The 21,526-nt window shown below is 42.4% G+C and overlaps 1 protein-coding gene across 2 annotated transcripts in view; it reads right to left on the bottom strand.

The window, feature by feature from the left end:
- The window catches only part of slc26a10 (solute carrier family 26 member 10), a 94,615-nt gene that overhangs the window by 56,724 nt on the left and 16,365 nt on the right, over window positions 1–21,526 (bottom strand). For both annotated transcript variants that reach the window (XM_067976721.1, XM_067976723.1), the window contains exons 2-5: window positions 8,340–8,450; window positions 7,180–7,337; window positions 5,677–5,841; window positions 2,902–3,054 (exon numbers count right to left, since the gene is read on the bottom strand). In XM_067976721.1, coding sequence (XP_067832822.1) covers window positions 2,902–3,054; window positions 5,677–5,841; window positions 7,180–7,337; window positions 8,340–8,450 — 587 coding nt within the window. The remainder of the gene's footprint in view (window positions 1–2,901; window positions 3,055–5,676; window positions 5,842–7,179; window positions 7,338–8,339; window positions 8,451–21,526) is intronic.

Below are 21,526 nucleotides of genomic sequence, written 5' to 3'. Positions count from 1 at the left end.
TTTATTCATTTCAAATGATCAGAACTTTGTATATTCAACACATCTCAATAGAAATAGATCAGAGGCCAGTAAAACATTACTTGATTTGCAGGTTCAATTTAGCCATGGCTCAGTTGGCAGCACTCTTGCCTGAGTCAGAAGGTCATGAGTTCAAGTCCCACTCCAGAGGCTTGAGGACAAAATCTAGGCTGAAACTCCCAGTACAGTACTGAGGGAGTGCTGCGCTGTCAGAGGTGCTGTCTTTTGGATGAGACGTTAAACCGAGGCCCCGTCTGCCCACTCAGGTGGATGTAAAAGATCACACGGCCACTATTTCAAAGAAGAGCAGGGGAGTGCTCCTCGGTGTCCAGGCCAATATTTATCCCTCAACCGACATCACTATAACAGATTATCTGGTCGTTATCACAGTACTGTTTGTGGGATCTTGCTGTGCGCAAATTGGCTGCCGCGTTTCCTACATTACAACAGTGACTACATTTCAAAAAATACATGATTGGCTGTAAAGCACTTTTGGACGTCCTGAGGCCATGAAAGACGTGATAGAAATGCAAGATCTTTTTTTCTTTAAGATGAGGAGGAAAGGCTATTTTTTAACCAGTGCAAACGAATATTTAAAAATGTAAAGTTAGCATCCACGTGAGTGGCCATTCGATGTTTGAGTTCGCTGAGCTCTGTGACATGTGCTACACCTTTAAATGATCAGACAATGATAGCTTATAAAATAGAATCATTTGTAACTTGGCAGATTACTTGGCGACTAAATTGGACGAAAATAGCTGATAATGGGAACAGCTTTCACTGTGTTGTTAAAATATTTTAGGCAATGAGGAGAAAAGTCCTGTGAGTTTATTAAGTGGAAGGATGGGGCAGGCAGAAAAGAGAAAGAGTGAAAAAGAGGGCGACAGGGAGAGGGAGCGCCAGAGCAAGGAAGACAGAGACAGAGACAGTGACAGAGATAGAGACAGAGCAAGAAAGCCAACTAGAGAAACAGAGACAGACAGAGACACAAAGAGAGAGAGAGAGAGAGACAGAGTGAGAGATAGAGCGAGAGACACAGACGGAGAGAAACAGAGACAGAGAGATAGAGAGAGACACAGAGAGAGAGGGAGAGAGAGACAGAGTGAGAGAGCGAGACAGAGAGACAGAGACGGAGAGAAACAGAGACAGAGAGACAGAGAGATAGAGAGAGACACAGAGAGAGAGAGAGACAGAGACAGAGCGAGAGAGCGAGACAGAGCGAGAGAGCGAGACAGAGAGACAGAGACGGAGAGAAACAGAGACAGAGAGACAGAGAGATAGAGAGAGACACAGATGCCAGGAATTTCCTTGTACTCCTCCCAATCAGCCACTATAACTTCAGCAGAAGATTGGCGGGCGCACCAGATAAGCCGCGTAAACAGAGTTTCTAAAGATCTGGCAAAGTTACAGCTGCCGATTGGAAGAATCCCCGAGGAAATTTCCAGTGGGAGGGAGACAGACAGACAGAGAGAGAAAGAAGGACAGAGAGAGAAATAAAGAAGGGAAAAGAAGAAAGAGTGAAAGAAGAAAAAGACGGAAAGAGAGAATGGCAGAGAAAAATAGAGAGAAAGGAATAAGAAAGAAAGAAAGAAAGAAGTGATGGCGATATTACCTATAGCAGTCAGACGTATTGACAGGAGCGTGACTCAGGAGGGTTACTACTGAATTTGTCCATCCAACTTCTTGTAGCCTCCTGCATCTGAATGCTGAATTTGAAAATGACTGTGTTGTGGACTTGTACACATTGGGACCTTGATGAATGGACAGCTGATAGAATGGTTTGGAATGACTGTTCTAGTAGAGGGCGTTCCTCGGATTTGGTCTCTGTTGTTGAACTCCAGATAAAGGCATTTTTAAAAAAAATCTAGCGCAAAAACTGTAAGTCCTACAACTTCTGGCTTTAGGACGGGGCAGACTGGATAAGGTGATTTGAATATATCAGCTGACATTATCAAAGTAATAAGTGGATTGAAATCAGCACTGTTTTGCTGTCACCTTGTAACACTTTGAGATGTCTCTCTGTACGTGCGAAGCATTCTATAGGAATTGCTGTTATCTTCTCTGAAGTGACCCCACCCAACCTCATGCAGCATAAGTGCCAGCTTGCAAAGGGAGACATTCTTAAACATACCTGTTTGAGGTGGATTGGAGGCCGGATCCCACAGGTGAAAGGATAACACTCTAATAGGGTTCTGTGTGCGATTGTGGGGAAGGGGCTTCGAGGGTTAATTTAAGAGGACAGGTTGCATAGACTAGGCTTGTACTCCATTGAGTAGAGAAGGTTGATGGGTGATCTAATTGTGGTGTTTAAAATGATTAAGGGATTCGATAAGGTACATACGGAGAAACTATTTCCTCTGGTGGGGGAATCCAGAACGAGGGGACATAATATTAAAATTAGAGCTAGGCCTTATCGAAGGGAAACCAGGAAGCACATTTTCACACAAATGGTAGTGGAAATCTGGAACTCTCTTCTCCCAAAAGGCTGTGGATGCTGGGGGTCAATTGGAGCTTTCAAGACTGAGGTTGGTAGATTTCTTTTAGGTGAAGGTATCGATGGATATGGAGCAAAGGCGGGGAAAATGGGATTAAGATACAGATCAGCCATGATCTCATTGAATGGTGTGTCAGGCCTGAGGGGCTGAATGGCCTCCTCCTGTTCCTATGTTTATTTCTAACATGCACACGTTACACTCATGATTCCAGCTTCCCTCCAAATAGGACTAGTGATTTTGGTGCATTGTGCTGTACATTTTCATTCTGAAGCTGTGGAATCCCACACGAGTGGATCAATTTGCATCAATTTCTATCCTTCCCCTCGGGAATAAGTAAGCAATGGAGCCTTGGGCCAGTGACTGACCTCACCTGCTGTTGTTCCCTTACCATGATGATCTCGATGGGGATGGGGGTCCGGAATTTCTGTCGGAAACGGCTATTGATTTCTTTCGTTGGAATGAGCACACTGAGGCAAATCAAAGAAATAATCAGCTCTACAATGTTTGTCATGGAGAGAGCTCCAAGTATTGATGCCAGTGTCTGGGGGGGAAAAAAAGACAGTGCTCTCATTCATTTCAGTCAGTTGAAACATTTCCTTCGTTCTTTCTGTTTTACCTGATACAATTTCTTTTAAAAGACTGCCCCCCCTGCTCTCTTTTACTTTCCCCACACTGTGAACCATTCCCTGACCAAGAGGGTACACAAAGGTGACCTGGTCCCAGATAACTAGCCTCCTAATGGCCCTCATAATGTGGTCCGTTTGAAGCCCAGTTCCCCTTCATCCTCAGAGAATTTTCCACCTTGCCGCTCCCGAAAAATGCCAGCAGAGCCTATCAGGAAAGTCCGTACCCCAAGTCGTGATTTCCCATCCAATGTGGTCAACAAGATCACGGGCTGGGGGCATACAACTTCCTGATATGCGGAAAATCGCCCCAAAAAGCCCCTGAGGCTCCATTTAGAATCATAGAATGGTTACAGCACGGAAGGAGGCCATTCGGCCCGTCGAGCCCGTGCCGGCTCCCTGCAAGAGCGATCCGGCTAGTCCCACTTCCCCGCCCTATCCCCGTAGCCCTGCAATTTTTTTCCCTTCAAGTATTTATCCAGTTCCCTTTTGAAGGCCATGGTTGAATCTGCCTCCACCACCCCCTCGGGCAGTGGGTTCCAGATCCTAACCACTCGCTGTGTAAAAAAGTTTTTCCAAATGTCACCTTTGGTTCTTTTGCCAATCACCTTAAACCTATGTCCTCTGATTCTTGACCCTTCCGCCAATGGGAACAGTATCTCTCTATCTACTCTGTCTAGAACTTTCATGATTTTGAATACCTCTATCTATCTACTTGTGGCCTATCGGGCTGTGGGACGTTGCCCGAGCTGGCATTCAGTACCGTTCCCTCTCCTTTCCTTGCTCTCCAGCTACAGAAAGCAAAGAAATCCTATCAGGGGTTATTCCTGCTTCCATCCAGTGAGTGAGAGGGCCCCTGTTAAAATAGAACCATTTAATCAAATTATTACTTCTTCGAGGTTCTTGTCTTTCTGTGGGGAAGTGGCCGTTTTCCATTTGGCCAATCGCATGATTGAAATCAGGAGCTTGTGGTGGGCAGTCCTATCACTTCATGGTACAGTATATCACAACATATCTGACGGTGGTCCTCGAACAAGGCATTATGACCCTCAACAAAAAGTTAGTGAGTGGCACTGAGCTGGGAGGGGTGGCACTTTTTGCTGATTTTGCTTACCTGCCCCAAAGATTCCAAGCTTGACACTGCCAAACGTACTCACAAAGAGCAGTGAATGAATTTCAGTGTTCCAAACCACCCTGTCTTAATCTGTACTGCGGAACTGGAGTGCAATAGGAGGGGCGAGGGGCACAAAAGGTGCCTGGCCCTCCCAGGGAAAAGAGTTAACTGCATGGAAACGCAGACCATTGAATTGAAAGGAAGTGGTCTCTGAAAGGCATTGAGCCTCATGAGGTCGGATAGGTAAGGAGATTGCAATCATATTTCTACGATTTGCGCTGATTTTACAGGACTGGCAAAATTGGGGCAGTGCCCATGCCAGAAATAGGCTGGCATCGCCAATATTTGGGGAGATTAGCCCCTCCTTCTCATTATAAAAGGTTCCCTATGCAAGAAAAATAGGCATGGGGTGGGGGGGGGGAGAGGAAATTTGTCCGGGCAGCAGCTTTTAAAGGGCTGCTGATGATGATTAAAGGGGAGCAGAGGTTGTTCATAGAAAACTTACCGCCTGCTGTGCAAACATTTGATTGCACGTACATACATATTCACAAATCATTAAAAGTAGCAACGCCATTAAAAATGCAAACCAAACACTGGGTTTCATTTCTAGAGGAGTAGAATTCAAAAGCAGAGAAGTTATGTTAAACTTGTATAGAACCTTGGTTAGACCACACTTGGAGCACTGTGAACAGTTCTGGTCTCCATATTACAAAAAGGATATAGAGGCATTGGAGAAAGTGCAAAAATGATTTACAAAGATGATACCAGAACTGAGAGGTTATACCTATTAGGAAAGATTGAACAGGCTGGGGCTCTTTTCTCTAGAAAAGAGAAGGCTGAGGGGTGACCTGATAGAGGTCTTTAAGATAATGAAAGGGTTTGATAGGGTAGATGTAGAGAAAATGTTTCCACTTGTGGAGAAGTACAAAACTAGGGGCCATAAATATAAGATAGTCACTAATAAATCCAATAAGGAATTCAGGAGAATCGTCTTTACTCAGAGAAAAGTTAGAATATGGAACTCGTTACCACAAGGAGTAGTTGAGGCGACTAGCATAGATGCATTTAAGGGGAAGCTAGATAAACACATGAGGTAGAAAGGAATAGAAGGATATGTTGATAGGGTTAGATGAAGTAGAGGGGGAGGAGGCTCGTGTGGAGCATAAACACCAGCATAGACCTGTTTGACTGAATGGCCTGTTTCTGTGCTGTAATTCTATGTAATATCTGAAAACGTGGGGCAAACTCCGCTATTTGCAGAGGACATCCTGGAGGTGCAGCACAGAAGGTCACTCTCCTCTGAAGGAGGAGTTGCAAGCCGCAAGGATGGAGGTAGCACACTGAGTCAGGGCAGTTACCCACCTCCAGAGCAGCCAGGCAAATGAGGAAATTCACCCGACATAGTCCTCTGAGCATAAATGCCAACCTTAAAGATGGTGAAGGGTCCAGTGAAGCGCGGAAGCCGCAGTCCGAGCATGGTGTTGAGTTGGGAGATGGTGACGTGGAACGCAGTGCCGCTGGTAAACGCCTTAACGATTGGGTCAGACAAGTAGGTGGAAAAGAATCCCAGCCGCAGAACAAACATACAGATCTGGAACAGAAAGAGAATAGCCTGAACAGATTGAATCCTCAGACTTCGTGACCATGATAGCAGTAGGAACACGCAGGTTCACTGATTCACGGAGAAGTTTCAGGGTTAAATACATACACAATGAAGGAAGAATTCTGCATATTTTAAAGCAGAACTTCACTTTATTTAATAAACTGGACTTCTGCAGCACAGGGGTTATGGTGCATTGGAGTGCTGAGATCTGGCATCATGGAATGATAGGGGATGGTTTTGGTCCTGGTCGCCCCCATAATCCTCCACATGAGTTTCCAATCTCCGCCAAGTCGACTGTTGAGAGAAGCCATTTGGGGACTAGACTGTTCTTCACAGGGAGGGAGGAAATATCATCGGAGGTCGCTCTATCAGACATGCTGGTGGACAGTTTCAGGTTGACATTGGCAGAGGACTGGGAGCAGGTTGCTTGTCACCTTTCCACCAAAATTGATGCATAACTTGGAGCGAACCAAGAAAGAAGGAAAACAAAATCGCACTTATATAGTGTGTCATCTCTCAGAAACCTCTCAAAGTGCATCGCATGGAATGAATTACTTTCCCTTTGAAACAGAGGCTCTGAAATTCCGTGGGGACTCCCCCAGTCTCCTGTCGTAACTCTGGTGGAAGACCAGAAGAATCCCTCGGGAATTTCAGGACCAGAATCCTCATGAGGGCTTAATTGTTCCTTCTTGATGTGATGCATTCTGGGTAAGAGCGCCAATGTGAACCAAATTTCCACAGGATCTTGGCTTATTAACCAAATTTAAAATATTACAAAATCTAGGCCTCAAAATTTGTTGTATCTGGAGAGCACAAACTGCTGGGAAACAATTCTTAAAGCGAAAATAAATAAACAAATAGAAGCACCAACACTCCTGGCCAATTTATTTTCTAATTTTGAACCATATTTCCACTTGTAGGCTCAGTAAATAATTGCTCTGTGCTACTGGACCATACAGGTCCCATCTTCAATCCCGATCTGTGCTGAGCTAGCTAACCTCAGTCTGCGACTCCAAGTGGCATCAGACTACCAAGGCTAGGGAGGTGAACAGTCGGCAATTGGCTCCCGCCTCTGGTCACGATCCATAGTGACACCTGCTGGAAAGTACGTACACATAGACATCAGGGAAGAACGGGGCTGTGATGCCTCCCCATGGTTTGACCGGCCTGCTAACTCTCGTTGCTCGGCCTCACCTGCGCAGTTTGGCCACTTGTGCGGGGTACAGGAGGATGCCTGGAGCCCGATGAACTGAACCCCAGCAAGACACAGCACTTTCAGGAGAGGAAGGGAGAACAGAAAATAAAAGGAACAGTCAGAACAATTACCATCATAAGTCCCGAGAGAAAGGTCACTGCTGATGCGATGGATATCCTTTGCTTCTCTAGCTCTGGATCTTCCAGATTTGTTATGTTCAACCCCATTTGACGCGGAACCAAGCGCTCGACGACAGAACCAGTCATCAAACTAATCCCAGCAAAGGTACCTGGAAAGAGGAGAGCATATTCTCAACAATAAAGAGTGGCAATTTACCAATACTGATTCAGAAAGCAAACCCAGCGCTCACTCTGCCCTCCAATTTATGCTTAGTTTTCTCTTTACTTCAGAACGCAAAGCCTTTAGATGGCTCCATTGGAAATACTTTCACCTGAGTCAGAAGGGCGTGGGTTCCAAACCCCACTAGAGACCGGAGCACATCGGCTTGTGTAACACTGCAATGCAACACAGAGAGAGTGCTGCATTGTCAGAGGTGCCGTCTTTTGGATGAGACGTTAAACCTGCTTGTTCAGATGGGAGTGAAAGATCCCATGGCACTGTTTTGAAGGAGAGCTGGGGGTTTCTCTCGGTGTCCTGGTCAAACACTGATCCCTTCACCAACATCAACAAAACAGATGAACTGGTCATTAACCTCATTCTTGCAGGGGTGAGAGTGTGGGCAATAGAATTGTGAATCTGTCTCCTCCTTAAGTATCCATATTGGCACCAGAATAGAGCCTATCTATGCTGTGGGTCTGATTTATACTTCCACTAGTTTGATGCCCTACAATCATGAAAAGAGATTTTATTTTATTTGTGCAAACCCTATGAAGCGCCTTGCTGAGGGCAATTCACAACAACCCCACCTCCCAGCAATCAAAACCAGTCCAGGAGACCACATTGGCCATGATTTATATCACTTAATGTTCTATTTGTTCTACCTCCCAGCTGTAATGGAGCCCCAGGCCTGCCCATTCACACAAGGTGATGTAGAAATCGGCAGCCAGCCTGATGAGATAATGAGAAACCTCTTTTTGTGAATGGCAGTGATGAAGGTGGGAGCTAAATGCATGCAGATACTGGAGTAGATTCTCCTGGTCCTACTCCTGGGTGTATCGGGTTTTGAAATCTGCTGTAGAAAAGGTGGGTGTAACAGCCTTCCCCACAATCCTGGGATGGTCTCTCAGGACATAAACTTCAGCCAGGATGTATCGTGGGAAAAAAACCTTACCTGTGGACACATGCCGTCCGGTTCCAAACAGCATGTACAACATGACAGGGAAGAAGGAGGTGTAGAGTCCATAAATTGGCGCCACGGAGGTCAGCAGTGCAAAGGCCATCCCTGGCGAGAGATAAAGAGTTAAAAAAAACAATTACACAGTGCAGCTGATCCACTTAATGGGAGGAGGGTTGGGGGAAATCAAGTGCCCAAGTGGACGAAACATTGGCCTTACACCTCTGGGATCCGCTTTGAACACGAGCTCAGACTGAGGGGAAGAGATTTCCCTCATTGTGTTGGTTGGAAAGGGTCTCGATGTATTGGCTTTGGGCAGTCAGAGTGCAGTCAATTGTGGGTACAGGTACATCGGACAAAAAGTACAAATTTGCGACAGAAGTGGAAACTTTCCAATGTGTAACTTCAGCCGATTGGTGGAAGTGTCAAAGCAGGAAGCATCACTTTAAACTGTAAAGCCAGATCATGAAGACATGAAGATATCTGGTACGGGAAATGGAATATTACCACACTATTCGAGAAACTCTGTCCATTTCTGAGGCTGGAACTGTGGTAAGCTGTGGGATAGAGTAGAGGAAGCTTTACTCCGCATCTGTTCCACCTGAATTGCGAGGACATGAAGCTGAAACCAGGAGCCTGAAACGCGGAAAAGTTCCAATCCTCAGAATTAATGTAACTCAAAGTCAGGAGTGAGTGAAGAATGTAAATCGGGTAGAGAGTGTAGTGAGCGAAGAATGTATCTCATGTAGAGAGTGTAGTGAGTGAAGAATGTACCTCATGTAGAGAGTGTAGTGAGTGAAGAATGTATCTCATGGAGAGAGTATAGTGAGTGAAGAATGTATCTCATGGAGAGAGTGTAGTGAGTGAAGAATGTACCTCATGTAGAGAGTGTAGTGAGTGAAGAATGTATCTCATGTAGAGAGTGTAGTGAGTGAAGAATGTACCTCATGTAGAGAGTGTAGTGAGTGAAGAATATATCTCATGTAGAGAGTGTAGTGAGTGAAGAATGTATCTCATGTAGAGAGTGTAGTGAGTGAAGAATGTACCTCATGTAGAGAGTGCAGTGAGTGAAGAATATATCTCATGTAGAGAGTGTAGTGAGTGAAGAATGTATCTCATGTAGAGTGTAGTGAGTGAAGAATATATCTCATGTAGAGAGTGTAGTGAGTGAAGAATGTATCTCATGTAGAGAGTGTAGTGAGTGAAGAATGTACCTCATGTAGAGAGTGTAGTGAGTGAAGAATATATCTCATGTAGAGAGTGTAGTGAGTGAAGAATGTATCTCATGTAGAGAGTGTAGTGAGTGAAGAATGTATCTCATGTAGAGAGTGTAGTGAGTGAAGAATATATCTCATGTAGAGAGTGTAGTGAGTGAAGAATGTATCTCATGTAGAGAGTGTAGTGAGTGAAGAATATATCTCATGTAGAGAGTGTAGTGAGTGAAGAATGTATCTCATGTAGAGAGTGTACTGAGTGAAGAATATATCTCATGTAGAGAGTGTAGTGAGTGAAGAATGTATCTCATGTAGAGAGTGTAGTGAGTGAAGAATGTATCTCATGTAGAGAGTGTAGTGAGTGAAGAATGTACCTCATGTAGAGAGTGTAGTGAGTGAAGAATATATCTCATGTAGAGAGTGTAGTGAGTGAAGAATGTATCTCATGTAGAGAGTGTAGTGAGTGAAGAATGTATCTCATGGAGAGAGTGTAGTGAGTGAAGAATGTATCTCATGGAGAGAGTGTAGTGAGTGAAGAATGTACCTCAAGTAGCGAGTGTAGTGAGTGAAGAATGTATCTCATGTAGAGAGTGTAGTGAGTGAAGAATGTATCTCATGGAGAGAGTGTAGTGAGTGAAGAATGTATCTCATGCAGAGAGTGAAGTGAATGAAAAATGTACCTCATGGAGAGAGTGTAGTGAGTGAAAAATGTAGCTAATGTAGAGAGTGTAGTGAGTGAAGAATTTATCTCATGTAGAGAGTGAAGTGAATGAAAAATGTACCTCATGGAGAGAGTGTAGTGAGTGAAGAATGTATCTCATGGAGAGAGTGTAGTGAGTGAAGAATGTATCTCATGTAGAGAGTGCAGTGAGTGAAGAATATAGCTCATGTAGGGAGGGAATGAGTGAAGAATGTACCTCATGTAGAGAGTGTAGTGAGTGAAAAATGTACCTCATGTACAGAGTGTAGCGAGTGAAGAATGTATCTCATGGAGAGAGTGTAGTGAGTGAAGAATGTATCTCATGGAGAGAGTGTAGTGAGTGAAGAATGTATCTCATTTCGAGAGTGTAGTGAGTGAAGAATGTACCTCAAGTAGAGAGTGTGGTGAGTGAAGAATGTATCTCATGTAGAGAGTGAAGTGAGTGAAGATTTTAGCTAATGTAGAGAGTGCAGAGAGTGAAGAATGTATCTCATGTAGAGAGTGTCGCGAGTGAAGAATATAGCTCATGCAGAGAGTGTAGTGAGTGAAGAACGTGTCAAATGTAGAGAGGGTTGTGAGTGAAAAATGTAGCTAATGTAGAGAGTCTAGTGAGTGAAGAATGTATCTCATGTAGAGAGTGTAGTGAGTGAAGAATATTTCTCATGTAGAGAGTGTAGGGAGTGAAGAATGTATCTCATGGAGAGAGTGTAGTGAGTGAAGAATGTATCTCATGTAGAGAGTGTAGTGAGTGAAGAATATATCTCATGTAGAGAGTGCAGTGAGTGAAGAATATAGCTCATGTAGAGAGTGTAGGGAGTGAAGAATGTATCTCATGTAGAGAGTGTAGTGAGTGAAGAATGTATCTCATGTAGAGAGTGTAGTGAGTGAAGAGTATATCTCATGGAGAGAGTGTAGTGAGTGAAGAATGTATCTCATGTAAAGATTGTCGTGAGTGAAGAATGTACCTCATGTACAGAGTGTAGTGAGTGAAGAATGTATCTCATGTAGAGAGTGTAGTGAGTGAAGAATGTATCTCATGTAGAGAGTGTAGTGAGTGAAGAATATATCTCATGTAGAGAGTGCAGTGAGTGAAGAATGTATCTCATGTAGAGAATGTAGTGAGTGAAGAATATTTCTCATGAAGAGAGTGTAGTGAGTGAAGAATGTATCTCATGTCGAGAGTGTAGTGAGTGAAGAATGTATCTCATGTAGAGCGTGTTGTGAGTGAAGAATGTATCTCATGTAGAGAGTGTAGTGAGTGAAGAATATATCTCATGTAGAGAGTGCAGTGAGTGAAGAATATATCTCATGTAGAGAGTGTAGTGAGTGAAGAATGTACCTCAAGTAGCGAGTGAAGTGAGTGAAGAATTTTTCTCATGTGGCGAGTGTAGTGAGTGAAGAGTATATCTCTTGAGAGAGTGTAGTGAGTGAAGAATGTACCTCACTTAGAGAGTGCAGTGAGTGAAGAATGTATCTCTCATAGAGAGTGCAGTGAGTGAAGAATGTATCTCATGTGGAGAGTGAAGTGAGTGAAGATTTTAGCTAATGTCGAGAGTGTAGTGAGTGAAGAATTTATCACATGTAGAGAGTGTAGCGAGTGAGGAATATAGCTCATGTAGAGAGGGAATGAGTGAAGAATGTATCTCATGTAGAGAGTGTAGTGAGTGAAAAATGTATCTCATGTACAGAGTGTAGTGAGTGAAGAATGTATCTCATTTCGAGAGTGTAGTGAGTGAAGATTTTAGCTAATGTAGAGAGTGCAGTGAGTGAAGAATGTATCTCAAGTAGAGAGTGTGGTGAGTGAAGAATATATCCCATGTGGAGAGTGAAGTGAGTGAAGATTTTAGCTAATGTAGAATGTGTAGTAAGTGAAGAATGTATCTCATGTAGAGAGTGTAGTGAGTGAAGAATGTATCTCATGTAGAGAGTGTAGTGAGTGAAGAATGTATCTCATGCAGAGAGTTTAGTGAGTGAAGAATGTATCTCATGTAGAGAGTGTAGTGAGTGAAGAATATATCTCATGTGGAGAGTGTAGTGAGTGAAGAATATTTCTCATGTAGAGAGTGCAGTGAGTGAAGAATGTATCTCATGTAGAGAGTGTACTCGAATCATAGAAGTTACAACATGGAAACAGGCCCTTCGGCCCAACATGTCCATGTCGCCCAGTTTATACCACTAAGCTAGTCCCAATTGCCTGCACTTGGCCCATATCCCTCGATACCCATCTTCCCCATGTAACTGTCCAAATGCTTTTTAAAAGACAAAATTGTACCCGCCTCTACTACTGCCTCTGGCAGCTCGTTCCAGACACTCACCACCCTTTGAGTGAAAAAATTGCCCCTCTGGATCCTTTTGTATCTCTCCCCTCTCACCTTAAATCTGTGCCCCCTCGTTATAGACTCCCCTACCTTTGGGAAAAGATTTTGACTATCGACCTTATCTATGCCCCTCATTATTTTATAGACTTCTATAAGATCACCCCTTAACCTCCTACTCTCCAGGGAATAAAGTCCCAGTCTGTCTAACCTCTCCCTGTAAGTCAAACCATCAAGTCCCGGTAGCATCCTAGTAAATCTTTTCTGCACTCTTTCTAGTTTAATAATATCCTTTCTATAATAGGGTGACCAGAACTGTACACAGTACTCCAAGTGTGGCCTCACCAATGCCCTGTACAACTTCAACAAGACATCCCAACTCCTGCATTCAATGTTCTGACCAATGAAACCAAGCATGCTGAATGCCTTCTTCACCACCCTATCCACCTGTGACTCCACTTTCAAGGAGCTATGAATCTGTACTCCTAGATCTCTTTGTTCTATAACTCTCCCCAACGCCCTACCATTAACGGAGTAGGTCCTGGCCCGATTCGATCTACCAAAATGCATCACCTCACATTTATCTAAATTAAACTCCATCTGCCATTCATCGGCCCACTGGCCCAATTTATCAAGATCCCGTTGCAATCCTAGATAACCTTCTTCACTGTCCACAATGCCACCAATCTTGGTGTCATCTGCAAACTTACTAACCATGCCTCCTAAATTCTCATCCAAATCATTAATATAAATAACAAATAACAGCGGACCCAGCACCGATCCCTGAGGCACACCGCTGGACACAGGCATCCAGTTTGAAAAACAACCCTCGACAACCACCCTCTGTCTTCTGTCGTCAAGCCAATTTTGTATCCAATTGGCTACCTCACCTTGGATCCCATGAGATTTAACCTTATGTAACAACCTACCTTGCGGTACCTTGTCAAATGCTTTGCTGAAGTCCATGTAGACCACGTCCACTGCACAGCCCTCATCTATCTTCTTGGTTACCCCTTCAAAAAACTCAATCAAATTCGTGAGACATGATTTTCCTCTCACAAAACCATGCTGACTGTTCCTAATCAGTCCCTGCCTCTCCAAATGCCTGTAGATCCTGTCCCTCAGAATACCCTCTAACAACTTACCCACTACAGATGTCAGGCTCACTGGTCTGTAGTTCCCAGGCTTTTCCCTGCCGCCCTTCTTAAACAAAGGCACAACATTTGCTACCCTCCAATCTTCAGGCACCTCACCTGTAGCGGTGGATGATTCAAATATCTCTGCTAGGGGACCCGCAATTTCCTCCCGAACCTCCCATAACGTCCTGGGATACATTTCATCAGGTCCCGGAGATTTATCTACCTTGATGCGCGTTAAGACTTCCAGCACCTCCCTCTCTGTAATATGTACACTCCTCAAGACATCACTATTTATTTCCCCAAGTTCCCTAACATCCATGCCTTTCTCAACCGTAAATACCGATGTGAAATATTCATTCAGGATCTCACCCATCTCTTGTGGTTCCGCACATAGATGACCTTGTTGATCCTTAAGAGGCCCTACTCTCTCCCCAGTTACCCTTTTGCCCTTTATGTATTTGTAGAAGCTCTTTGGATTCACCTTTGCCTGATCTGCCAAAGCAATCTCATATCCCCTTTTTGCCCTCCTGATTTCTCTCTTAACTCTACTCCGGCAATCTCTATACTCTTCAAGGGATCCACTTGATCCCAGCTGCCTATGCATGTCATATGCCTCCTTCTTATTTTTGACTAGTGTACTGAGTGAAGAATATTTCTCATGTAGAGAGTGCAGTGAGTGAAGAATGTATCTCATGTGGAGAGTGTACTGAGTGAAGAATATTTCTTATGTAGAGAGTGCAGTGAGTGAAGAATGTATCTCATGTAGAGAGTGTAGTGAGTGAAGAATATATCTCATGTGGAGAGTGTACTGAGTGAAGAATATTTCTCATGTAGAGAGTGTAGTGAGCGAAGAATGTATCTCATGTAGAGCGTGTAGTGAGTGAAGAATGTACCTCATGTAGAGAGTGTAGTGAGTGAAGAATGTATCTCATGTAGAGAGTGTAGTGAGTGAAGAATGTATCTCATGGAGAGAGTGTAGTGAGTGAAGAATGTACCTCATGTAGAGAGTGTAGTGAGTGAAGAATGTATCTCATGTAGAGAGTGTAGTGAGTGAAGAATGTACCTCATGTAGAGAGTGTAGTGAGTGAAGAATATATCTCATGTAGAGAGAGTAGTGAGTGAAGAATGTATCTCATGTAGAGAGTGTAGTGAGTGAAGAATATATCTCATGCAGAGAGTGTAGTGAGTGAAGAATGTACCTCATGTCGAGAGTTTAGTGAGTGAAGAATATATCTCATGTAGAGAGTGTAGTGAGTGAAGAATGTATCTCATGTAGAGAGTGTAGTGAGTGAAGAATGTATCTCATGCAGAGAGTGTAGTGAGTGAAGAATGTACCTCATGTAGAGAGTGTAGTGAGTGAAGAATATATCTCATGCAGAGAGTGTAGTGAGTGAAGAATGTATCTCATGTACAGAGTGTAGCGAGTGAAGAATGTATCTCATGGAGAGAGTGTAGTGAGTGAAGAATGTATCTCATTTCGAGAGTGCAGTGAGTGAAGAGTATATCTCATGTAGAGAGTGCAGTGAGTGAAGAATATATCTCATGGAGAGAGTGTAGTGAGTGAAGAATGTATCTCATGTAAAGATTGTCGTGAGTGAAGAATGTACCTCATGTACAGAGTGTAGTGAGTGAAGAATGTATCTCATGTAGAGAGTGTAGTGAGTGAAGAATGTATCTCATTTCGAGAGTGTAGTGAGTGAAGATTTTAGCTAATGTAGAGAGTGAAGTGAGTGAAGAATGTATCTCATGTAGAGAGTGTAGTGAGTGAAGAGTATATCTCATGTAGAGAGTGCAGTGAGTGAAGAATATAGCTCATGTAGAGAGTGTAGGGTGTGAAGAATGTATCTCATGTAGAGAGTGTAGTGAGTTAAGAATATACCTCATGTAGAGAGTGTAGTGAGTGAAGAGTATATCTCATGGAGAGAGTGTAGTGAGTGAAGAATATATCTCATGGAGAGAGTGTAGTGAGTGAAGAATGTATCTCATGTAAAGATTGTCGTGAGTGAAGAATGTATCTCATGTGGAGAGTGCAGTGAGTGAAGAATGTACCTCATGTACAGAGTGTAGTGAGTGAAGAATGTATCTCATGTAGAGAGTGTAGTGAGTGAAGAATGTATCTCATGTAGAGAGTGTAGTGAGTGAAGAATATATCTCATGTAGAGAGTGCAGTGAGTGAAGAATGTATCTCATGTAGAGAATGTAGTGAGTGAAGAATGTATCTCATGTAGAGAGTGCAGTGAGTGAAGAATGTATCTCATGTCGAGAGTGTAGTGAGTGAAGAATGTATCTCATGTCGAGAGTGTAGTGAGTGAAGAATGTATCTCATGTAGAGCGTGTAGTGAGTGAAGAAGGTATCTCATGTAGAGAGTGTAGTGAGTGAAGAATATTTCTCATGAAGAGAGTGTAGTGAGTGAAGAATGTATCTCATGTCGAGAGTGTAGTGAGTGAAGAATGTATCTCATGTAGAGAGTGTAGTGAGTGAAGAATATATCTCATGTGGAGAGTGTACTGAGTGAAGAATATTTCTCATGTAGAGAGTGTAGTGAGCGAAGAATGTATCTCATGTAGAGCGTGTAGTGAGTGAAGAATGTACCTCATGTAGAGAGTGTAGTGAGTGAAGAATGTATCTCATGTATAGAGTGTAGTGAGTGAAGAATGTATCTCATGTAGAGAGTGTAGTGAGTGAAGAATGTACCTCATGTCGAGAGTTTAGTGAGTGAAGAATATATCTCATGTAGAGAGTGTAGTGAGTGAAGAATGTATCTCATGCAGAGAGTGTAGTGAGTGAAGAATGTCCCTCATGTAGAGAGTGTAGTGAGTGAAGAATATATCTCATGCAGAGAGTGTAGTGAGTGAAGAATGTACCTCATGTAGAGAGTGTAGTGAGTGAAGAATGTATCTCATGTAGAGAGTGTAGTGAGTGAAGAATGTATCTCATGTAGAGAGTGTAGTGAGTGAAGAATGTATCTCATGTAGAGAGTGTAGTGAGTGAAGAATGTACCTCATGCAGAGAGTGTAGTGAGTGAAGAATGTATCTCATGTCGAGAGTTTAGTGAGTGAAGAATATATCTCATGCAGAGAGTGTAGTGAGTGAAGAATGTATCTCATGTAGAGAGTGTAGTGAGTGAAGAATGTATCTCATGCAGAGAGTGTAGTGAGTGAAGAATGTATCTCATGTAGAGAGTGTAGTGAGTGAAGAATGTATCTCATGTAGAGAGTGTAGTGAATGAAGAATGTACCTCATGTAGAGAGTGTAGTGAGTGAAGAATATAGCTCATGCAGAGAGGGAATGAGTGAAGAATGTATCACATGTAGAGAGTGTAGCGAGTGAAGAATATAGCTCATGTGGAGAGTGCAGTGAGTGAAGAATGTATCTCACGTAGAGAGTGTAGTGAGTGAAAAATGTGCCTCAAGTAGACAGTGTAGTGAGTGAAGAATGTATCTCATTTCGAGAGTGTAGTGAGTTAAGAATAAAACTCATGTAGAGAGTGTAGTGAGTGAAGAATGTATCTCATGCAAAGATTGTCGTGAGTGAAGAATGTATCTCATGTGGAAATTGCAGTGAGTGAAGAATGTACCTCATGTAGAGAGTGTAGTGAGTGAAGAATGTACCTCATGTAGAGAGTGTAGTGAGTGAAGAATGTACCTCATGTAGAGAGTGTAGTGAGTGAAGAATGTATCTCATGGAGAGAGTGTAGTGAGTGAAGAATATTTCTCATGAAGAGAGTGTAGTGAGTGAAGAATGTATCTCATCTAGAGAGTGTAGTGAGTGAAGAATGTATCTCATGTAGAGAGTGTAGTGAGTGAAGAATATATCTCATGTAGAGAGTGTAGTGAGTGAAGAATGTACCTCAAGTAGCGAGTGAAGTGAGTGAAGAATTTTTCTCATGTGGCGAGTGTAGTGAGTGAAGAGTATATCTCATAGAGAGAGTCTAGTGAGTGAAGAATGTACCTCATGTAGAGAGTGTAGTGAGTGAAGAATATATCTCATGTAGAGAGTGCAGTGAGTGAAGAATATATCTCATGTGGAGAGTGTACTGAGTGAAGAATATTTCTCATGTAGAGAGTGTAGTGAGTGAAGAATGTATCTCATCTCGAGAGTGCAGTGAGTGAAGAATGTATCTCATGTAGAGAGTGTAGTGAGTGAAGAATGTATCTCATGTAGAGAGTGTAGTGAGTGAAGAATGTACCTCATGTAGAGACTGTAGTGAGTGAAGAATGTATCTCATGTAGAGAGTATAGTGAGTGAAGAATGTATCTCATGGAGAGAGTGTAGTGAGTGAAGAATGTACCTCATGTAGAGAGTGTAGTGAGTGAAGAATGTATCTCACGTAGAGAGTGTAGTGAGTGAAGAATATATCTCATGTAGAGAGTGTAGTGAGTGAAGAATGTATCTCATGTAGAGAGTGTAGTGAGTGAAGAATGTATCTCATGTAGAGAGTGTAGTGAGTGAAGAATATATCTCATGTCGAGAGTTTAGTGAGTGAAGAATATATCTCATGTAGAGACTGTAGTGAGTGAAGAATGTATCTCATGTAGAGAGTGTAGTGAGTGAAGAATGTATCTCATGTAGAGAGTGTAGTGAGTGAAGAATGTATCTCATGTAGAGAGTGTAGTGAGTGAAGAATGTACCTCATGTAGAGAGTGTAGTGAGTGAAGAATATATCTCATGTAGAGAGTGTAGTGAGTGAAGAATGTATCTCATGTAGAGAGTGTAGTGAGTGAAGAATGTACCTCATGTAAAGAGTGTAGTGAGTGAAGAATGTATCTCATGGAGAGAGTGTAGTGCGTGAAGAATGTATCTCATGGAGAGAGTGTAGTGAGTGAAGAATGTACCTCAAGTAGCGAGTGTAGTGAGTGAAGAATGTATCTCATGTAGAGAGTGTAGTGAGTGAAGAATGTATCTCATGGAGAGAGTGTAGTGAGTGAAGAATGTATCTCATGCAGAGAGTGTAGTGAGTGAAAAATGTAGCTCATGTAGAGAGTGTAGTGAGTGAAGAATTTATCTCATGTAGAGAGTGAAGTGAATGAAAAATGTACCTCATGGAGAGACTGTAGTGAGTGAAGAATGTATCTCATGGAGAGAGTGTAGTGAGTGAAGAATATATCTCATGTAGAGAGTGTAGTGAGTGAAGAATGTATCTCATGTAGAGAGTGCAGTGAGTGAAGAATATAGCTCATGCAGAGAGTGTAGTGAGTGAAGAATGTGTCAAATGTGGAGAGGGTTGTGAGTGAAAAATGTAGCTAATGTAGAGAGTGCAGTGAGTGAAAAATGTAGCTAATGTAGAGAGTGTAGTGAGTGAAGAATGTATCTCATGTAGAGAGTGTAGTGAATGAAAAATGTATCTCATGGAGAGAGTGCAGTGAATGAAAAATGTATCTCATGGAGAGAGTGTAGTGAGTGAAAAATGTAGCTAATGTAGAGAGTGTAGTGAGTGAAGAATATATCTCATGTGGAGAGTGTAGTGAGTGAAGAATATAGCTCATGTAGCGAGGGAATGAGTGAAGAATGTATCACATGTAGAGAGTGTAGCGAGTGAAGAATATAGCTCATGTAGAGAGTGCAGTGAGTGAAGAATGTATCTCATGTAGAGAGTGTCGTGAGTGAAAAATGTGCCTCAAGTAGACAGTGTAGTGAGTGAAGAATGTATCTCATTTCGAGAGTGTAGTGAGTGAAGATTTTAGCTAATGTAGAGAGTGAAGTGAGTGAAGAATGTATCTCATGTAGAGAGTGTAGTGAGTGAAGAATGTATCTCATGTAGAGAGTGTAGTGAGTGAAGAGTATATCTCATGTAGAGAGTGCAGTGAGTGAAGAATATAGCTCATGTAGAGAGTGTAGGGAGTGAAGAGTATATCTCATGGAGAGAGTGTAGTGAGTGAACAATATATCTCATGGAGAGAGTGTAGTGAGTGAAGAATGTATCTCATGTAAAGATTGTCGTGAGTGAAGAATATATCTCATGTAGAGAGTGCAGTGAGTGAAGAATGTATCTCATGTAGAGAGTGTAGTGAGTGAAGAATGTATCTCATGTAGAGAGTTTAGTGAGTGAAGAATATATCTCATGTAGAGAGTGCAGTGAGTGAAGAATGTATCTCATGTAGAGAATGTAGTGAGTGAAGAATATTTCTCATGAAGAGAGTGTAGTGAGTGAAGAATGTATCTTATGTCGAGAGTGTAGTGAGTGAAGAATGTATCTCATGTAGAGAGTGTAGTGAGTGAAGAATGTATCTCATGTCGAGAGTGTAGTGAGTGAAGAATGTATCTCATGTAGAGAGTGTAGTGAGTGAAGAATGTATCTCATGTAGAGAGTGCAGCGAGTGAAGAATGTACCTCAAGTAGCGAGTGAAGTGAGAGAAGAAATTTTCTCATGTGGCGAGTGTAGTGAGTGAAGAGTATATCTCGTAGAGAGAGTGTAGTGAGTGAAGAATGTACCTCACTTAGAGAGTGCAGTGAGTGAAGTATGTATCTCTCATAGAGAGTGCAGTGAGTGAAGAATGTATCTCATGTGGAGAGTGAAGTGATTGAAGATTTTAGCTAATGTCGAGAGTGTAGTGAGTGAAGAATTTATCACATGTAGATAGTGTAGCGAGTGAGGAATATAGCTCATGTAGAGAGGGAATGAGTGAAGAATGTATCTCATGTAGAGAGTGCAGTGAGTGAAAAATGTATCTCATGTACAGAGTGTAGTGAGTGAAGAATGTATCTCATTTCGAGAGTGTAGTGAGTGAAGATGTTAGCAAATGTAGAGAGTGCAGTGAGTGAAGAATGTATCTCAAGTAGAGAGTGTGGTGAGTGAAGAATATATCCCATGTGGAGAGTGAAGTGAGTGAAGATTTTAGCTAATGTAGAATGTGTAGTAAGTGAAGAATGTATCTCATGTAGAGAGTGTAGTGAGTGAAGAATGTATCTCATGTCGAGAGTGTAGTGAGTGAAGAATATATCTCATGTGGAGAGTGAAGTGAGTGAAGAATATATCTCATGTGCAGAGTGTACTGAGTGAAGAATATTTCTCATGTAGAGAGTGTAGTGAGTGAAGAATGTATCTCATGTAGAGAGTGTAGTGAGTGAAGAATGTATCTCATGTCGAGAGTGCAGTGAGTGAAGAATGTATCTCATGTAGAGAGTGTAGTGAGTGAAGAATGTATCTCATGTATAGAGTGTAGTGAGTGAAGAATGTATCTCATGGAGAGAGTGTAGTGAGTGAAGAATGTACCTCATGTAGAGAGTGTAGTGAGTGAAGAATGTATCTCATGTAGAGAGTGTAGTGAGTGAAGAATGTACCTCATGTAGAGAGTGTAGTGAGTGAAGAATATATCTCATGTAGAGAGAGTAGTGAGTGAAGAATGTATCTCATGTAGAGAGTGTAGTGAGTGAAGAATGTACCTCATGTCGAGAGTTTAGTGAGTGAAGAATATATCTCATGTAGAGAGTGTAGTGAGTGAAGAATGTATCTCATGCAGAGAGTGTAGTGAGTGAAGAATGTCCCTCATGTAGAGAGTGTAGTGAGTGAAGAATATATCTCATGCAGAGAGTGTAGTGAGTGAAGAATGTACCTCATGTAGAGAGTGTAGTGAGTGAAGAATGTATCTCATGTAGAGAGTGTAGTGAGTGAAGAATGTATCTCATGTAGAGAGTGTAGTGAGTGAAGAATGTATCTCATGTAGAGAGTGTAGTGAGTGAAGAATGTACCTCATGCAGAGAGTGTAGTGAGTGAAGAATGTATCTCATGTCGAGAGTTTAGTGAGTGAAGAATATATCTCATGCAGAGAGTGTAGTGAGTGAAGAATGTATCTCATGTAGAGAGTGTAGTGAGTG

Source organism: Heptranchias perlo, chromosome X, assembly GCF_035084215.1.
Source record: "Heptranchias perlo isolate sHepPer1 chromosome X, sHepPer1.hap1, whole genome shotgun sequence".
Lineage (NCBI taxonomy): Eukaryota > Metazoa > Chordata > Chondrichthyes > Hexanchiformes > Hexanchidae > Heptranchias > Heptranchias perlo.
Note: the sequence above shows the minus strand (reverse complement) of the source record. Positions and strands in the feature narration are given on the sequence as shown.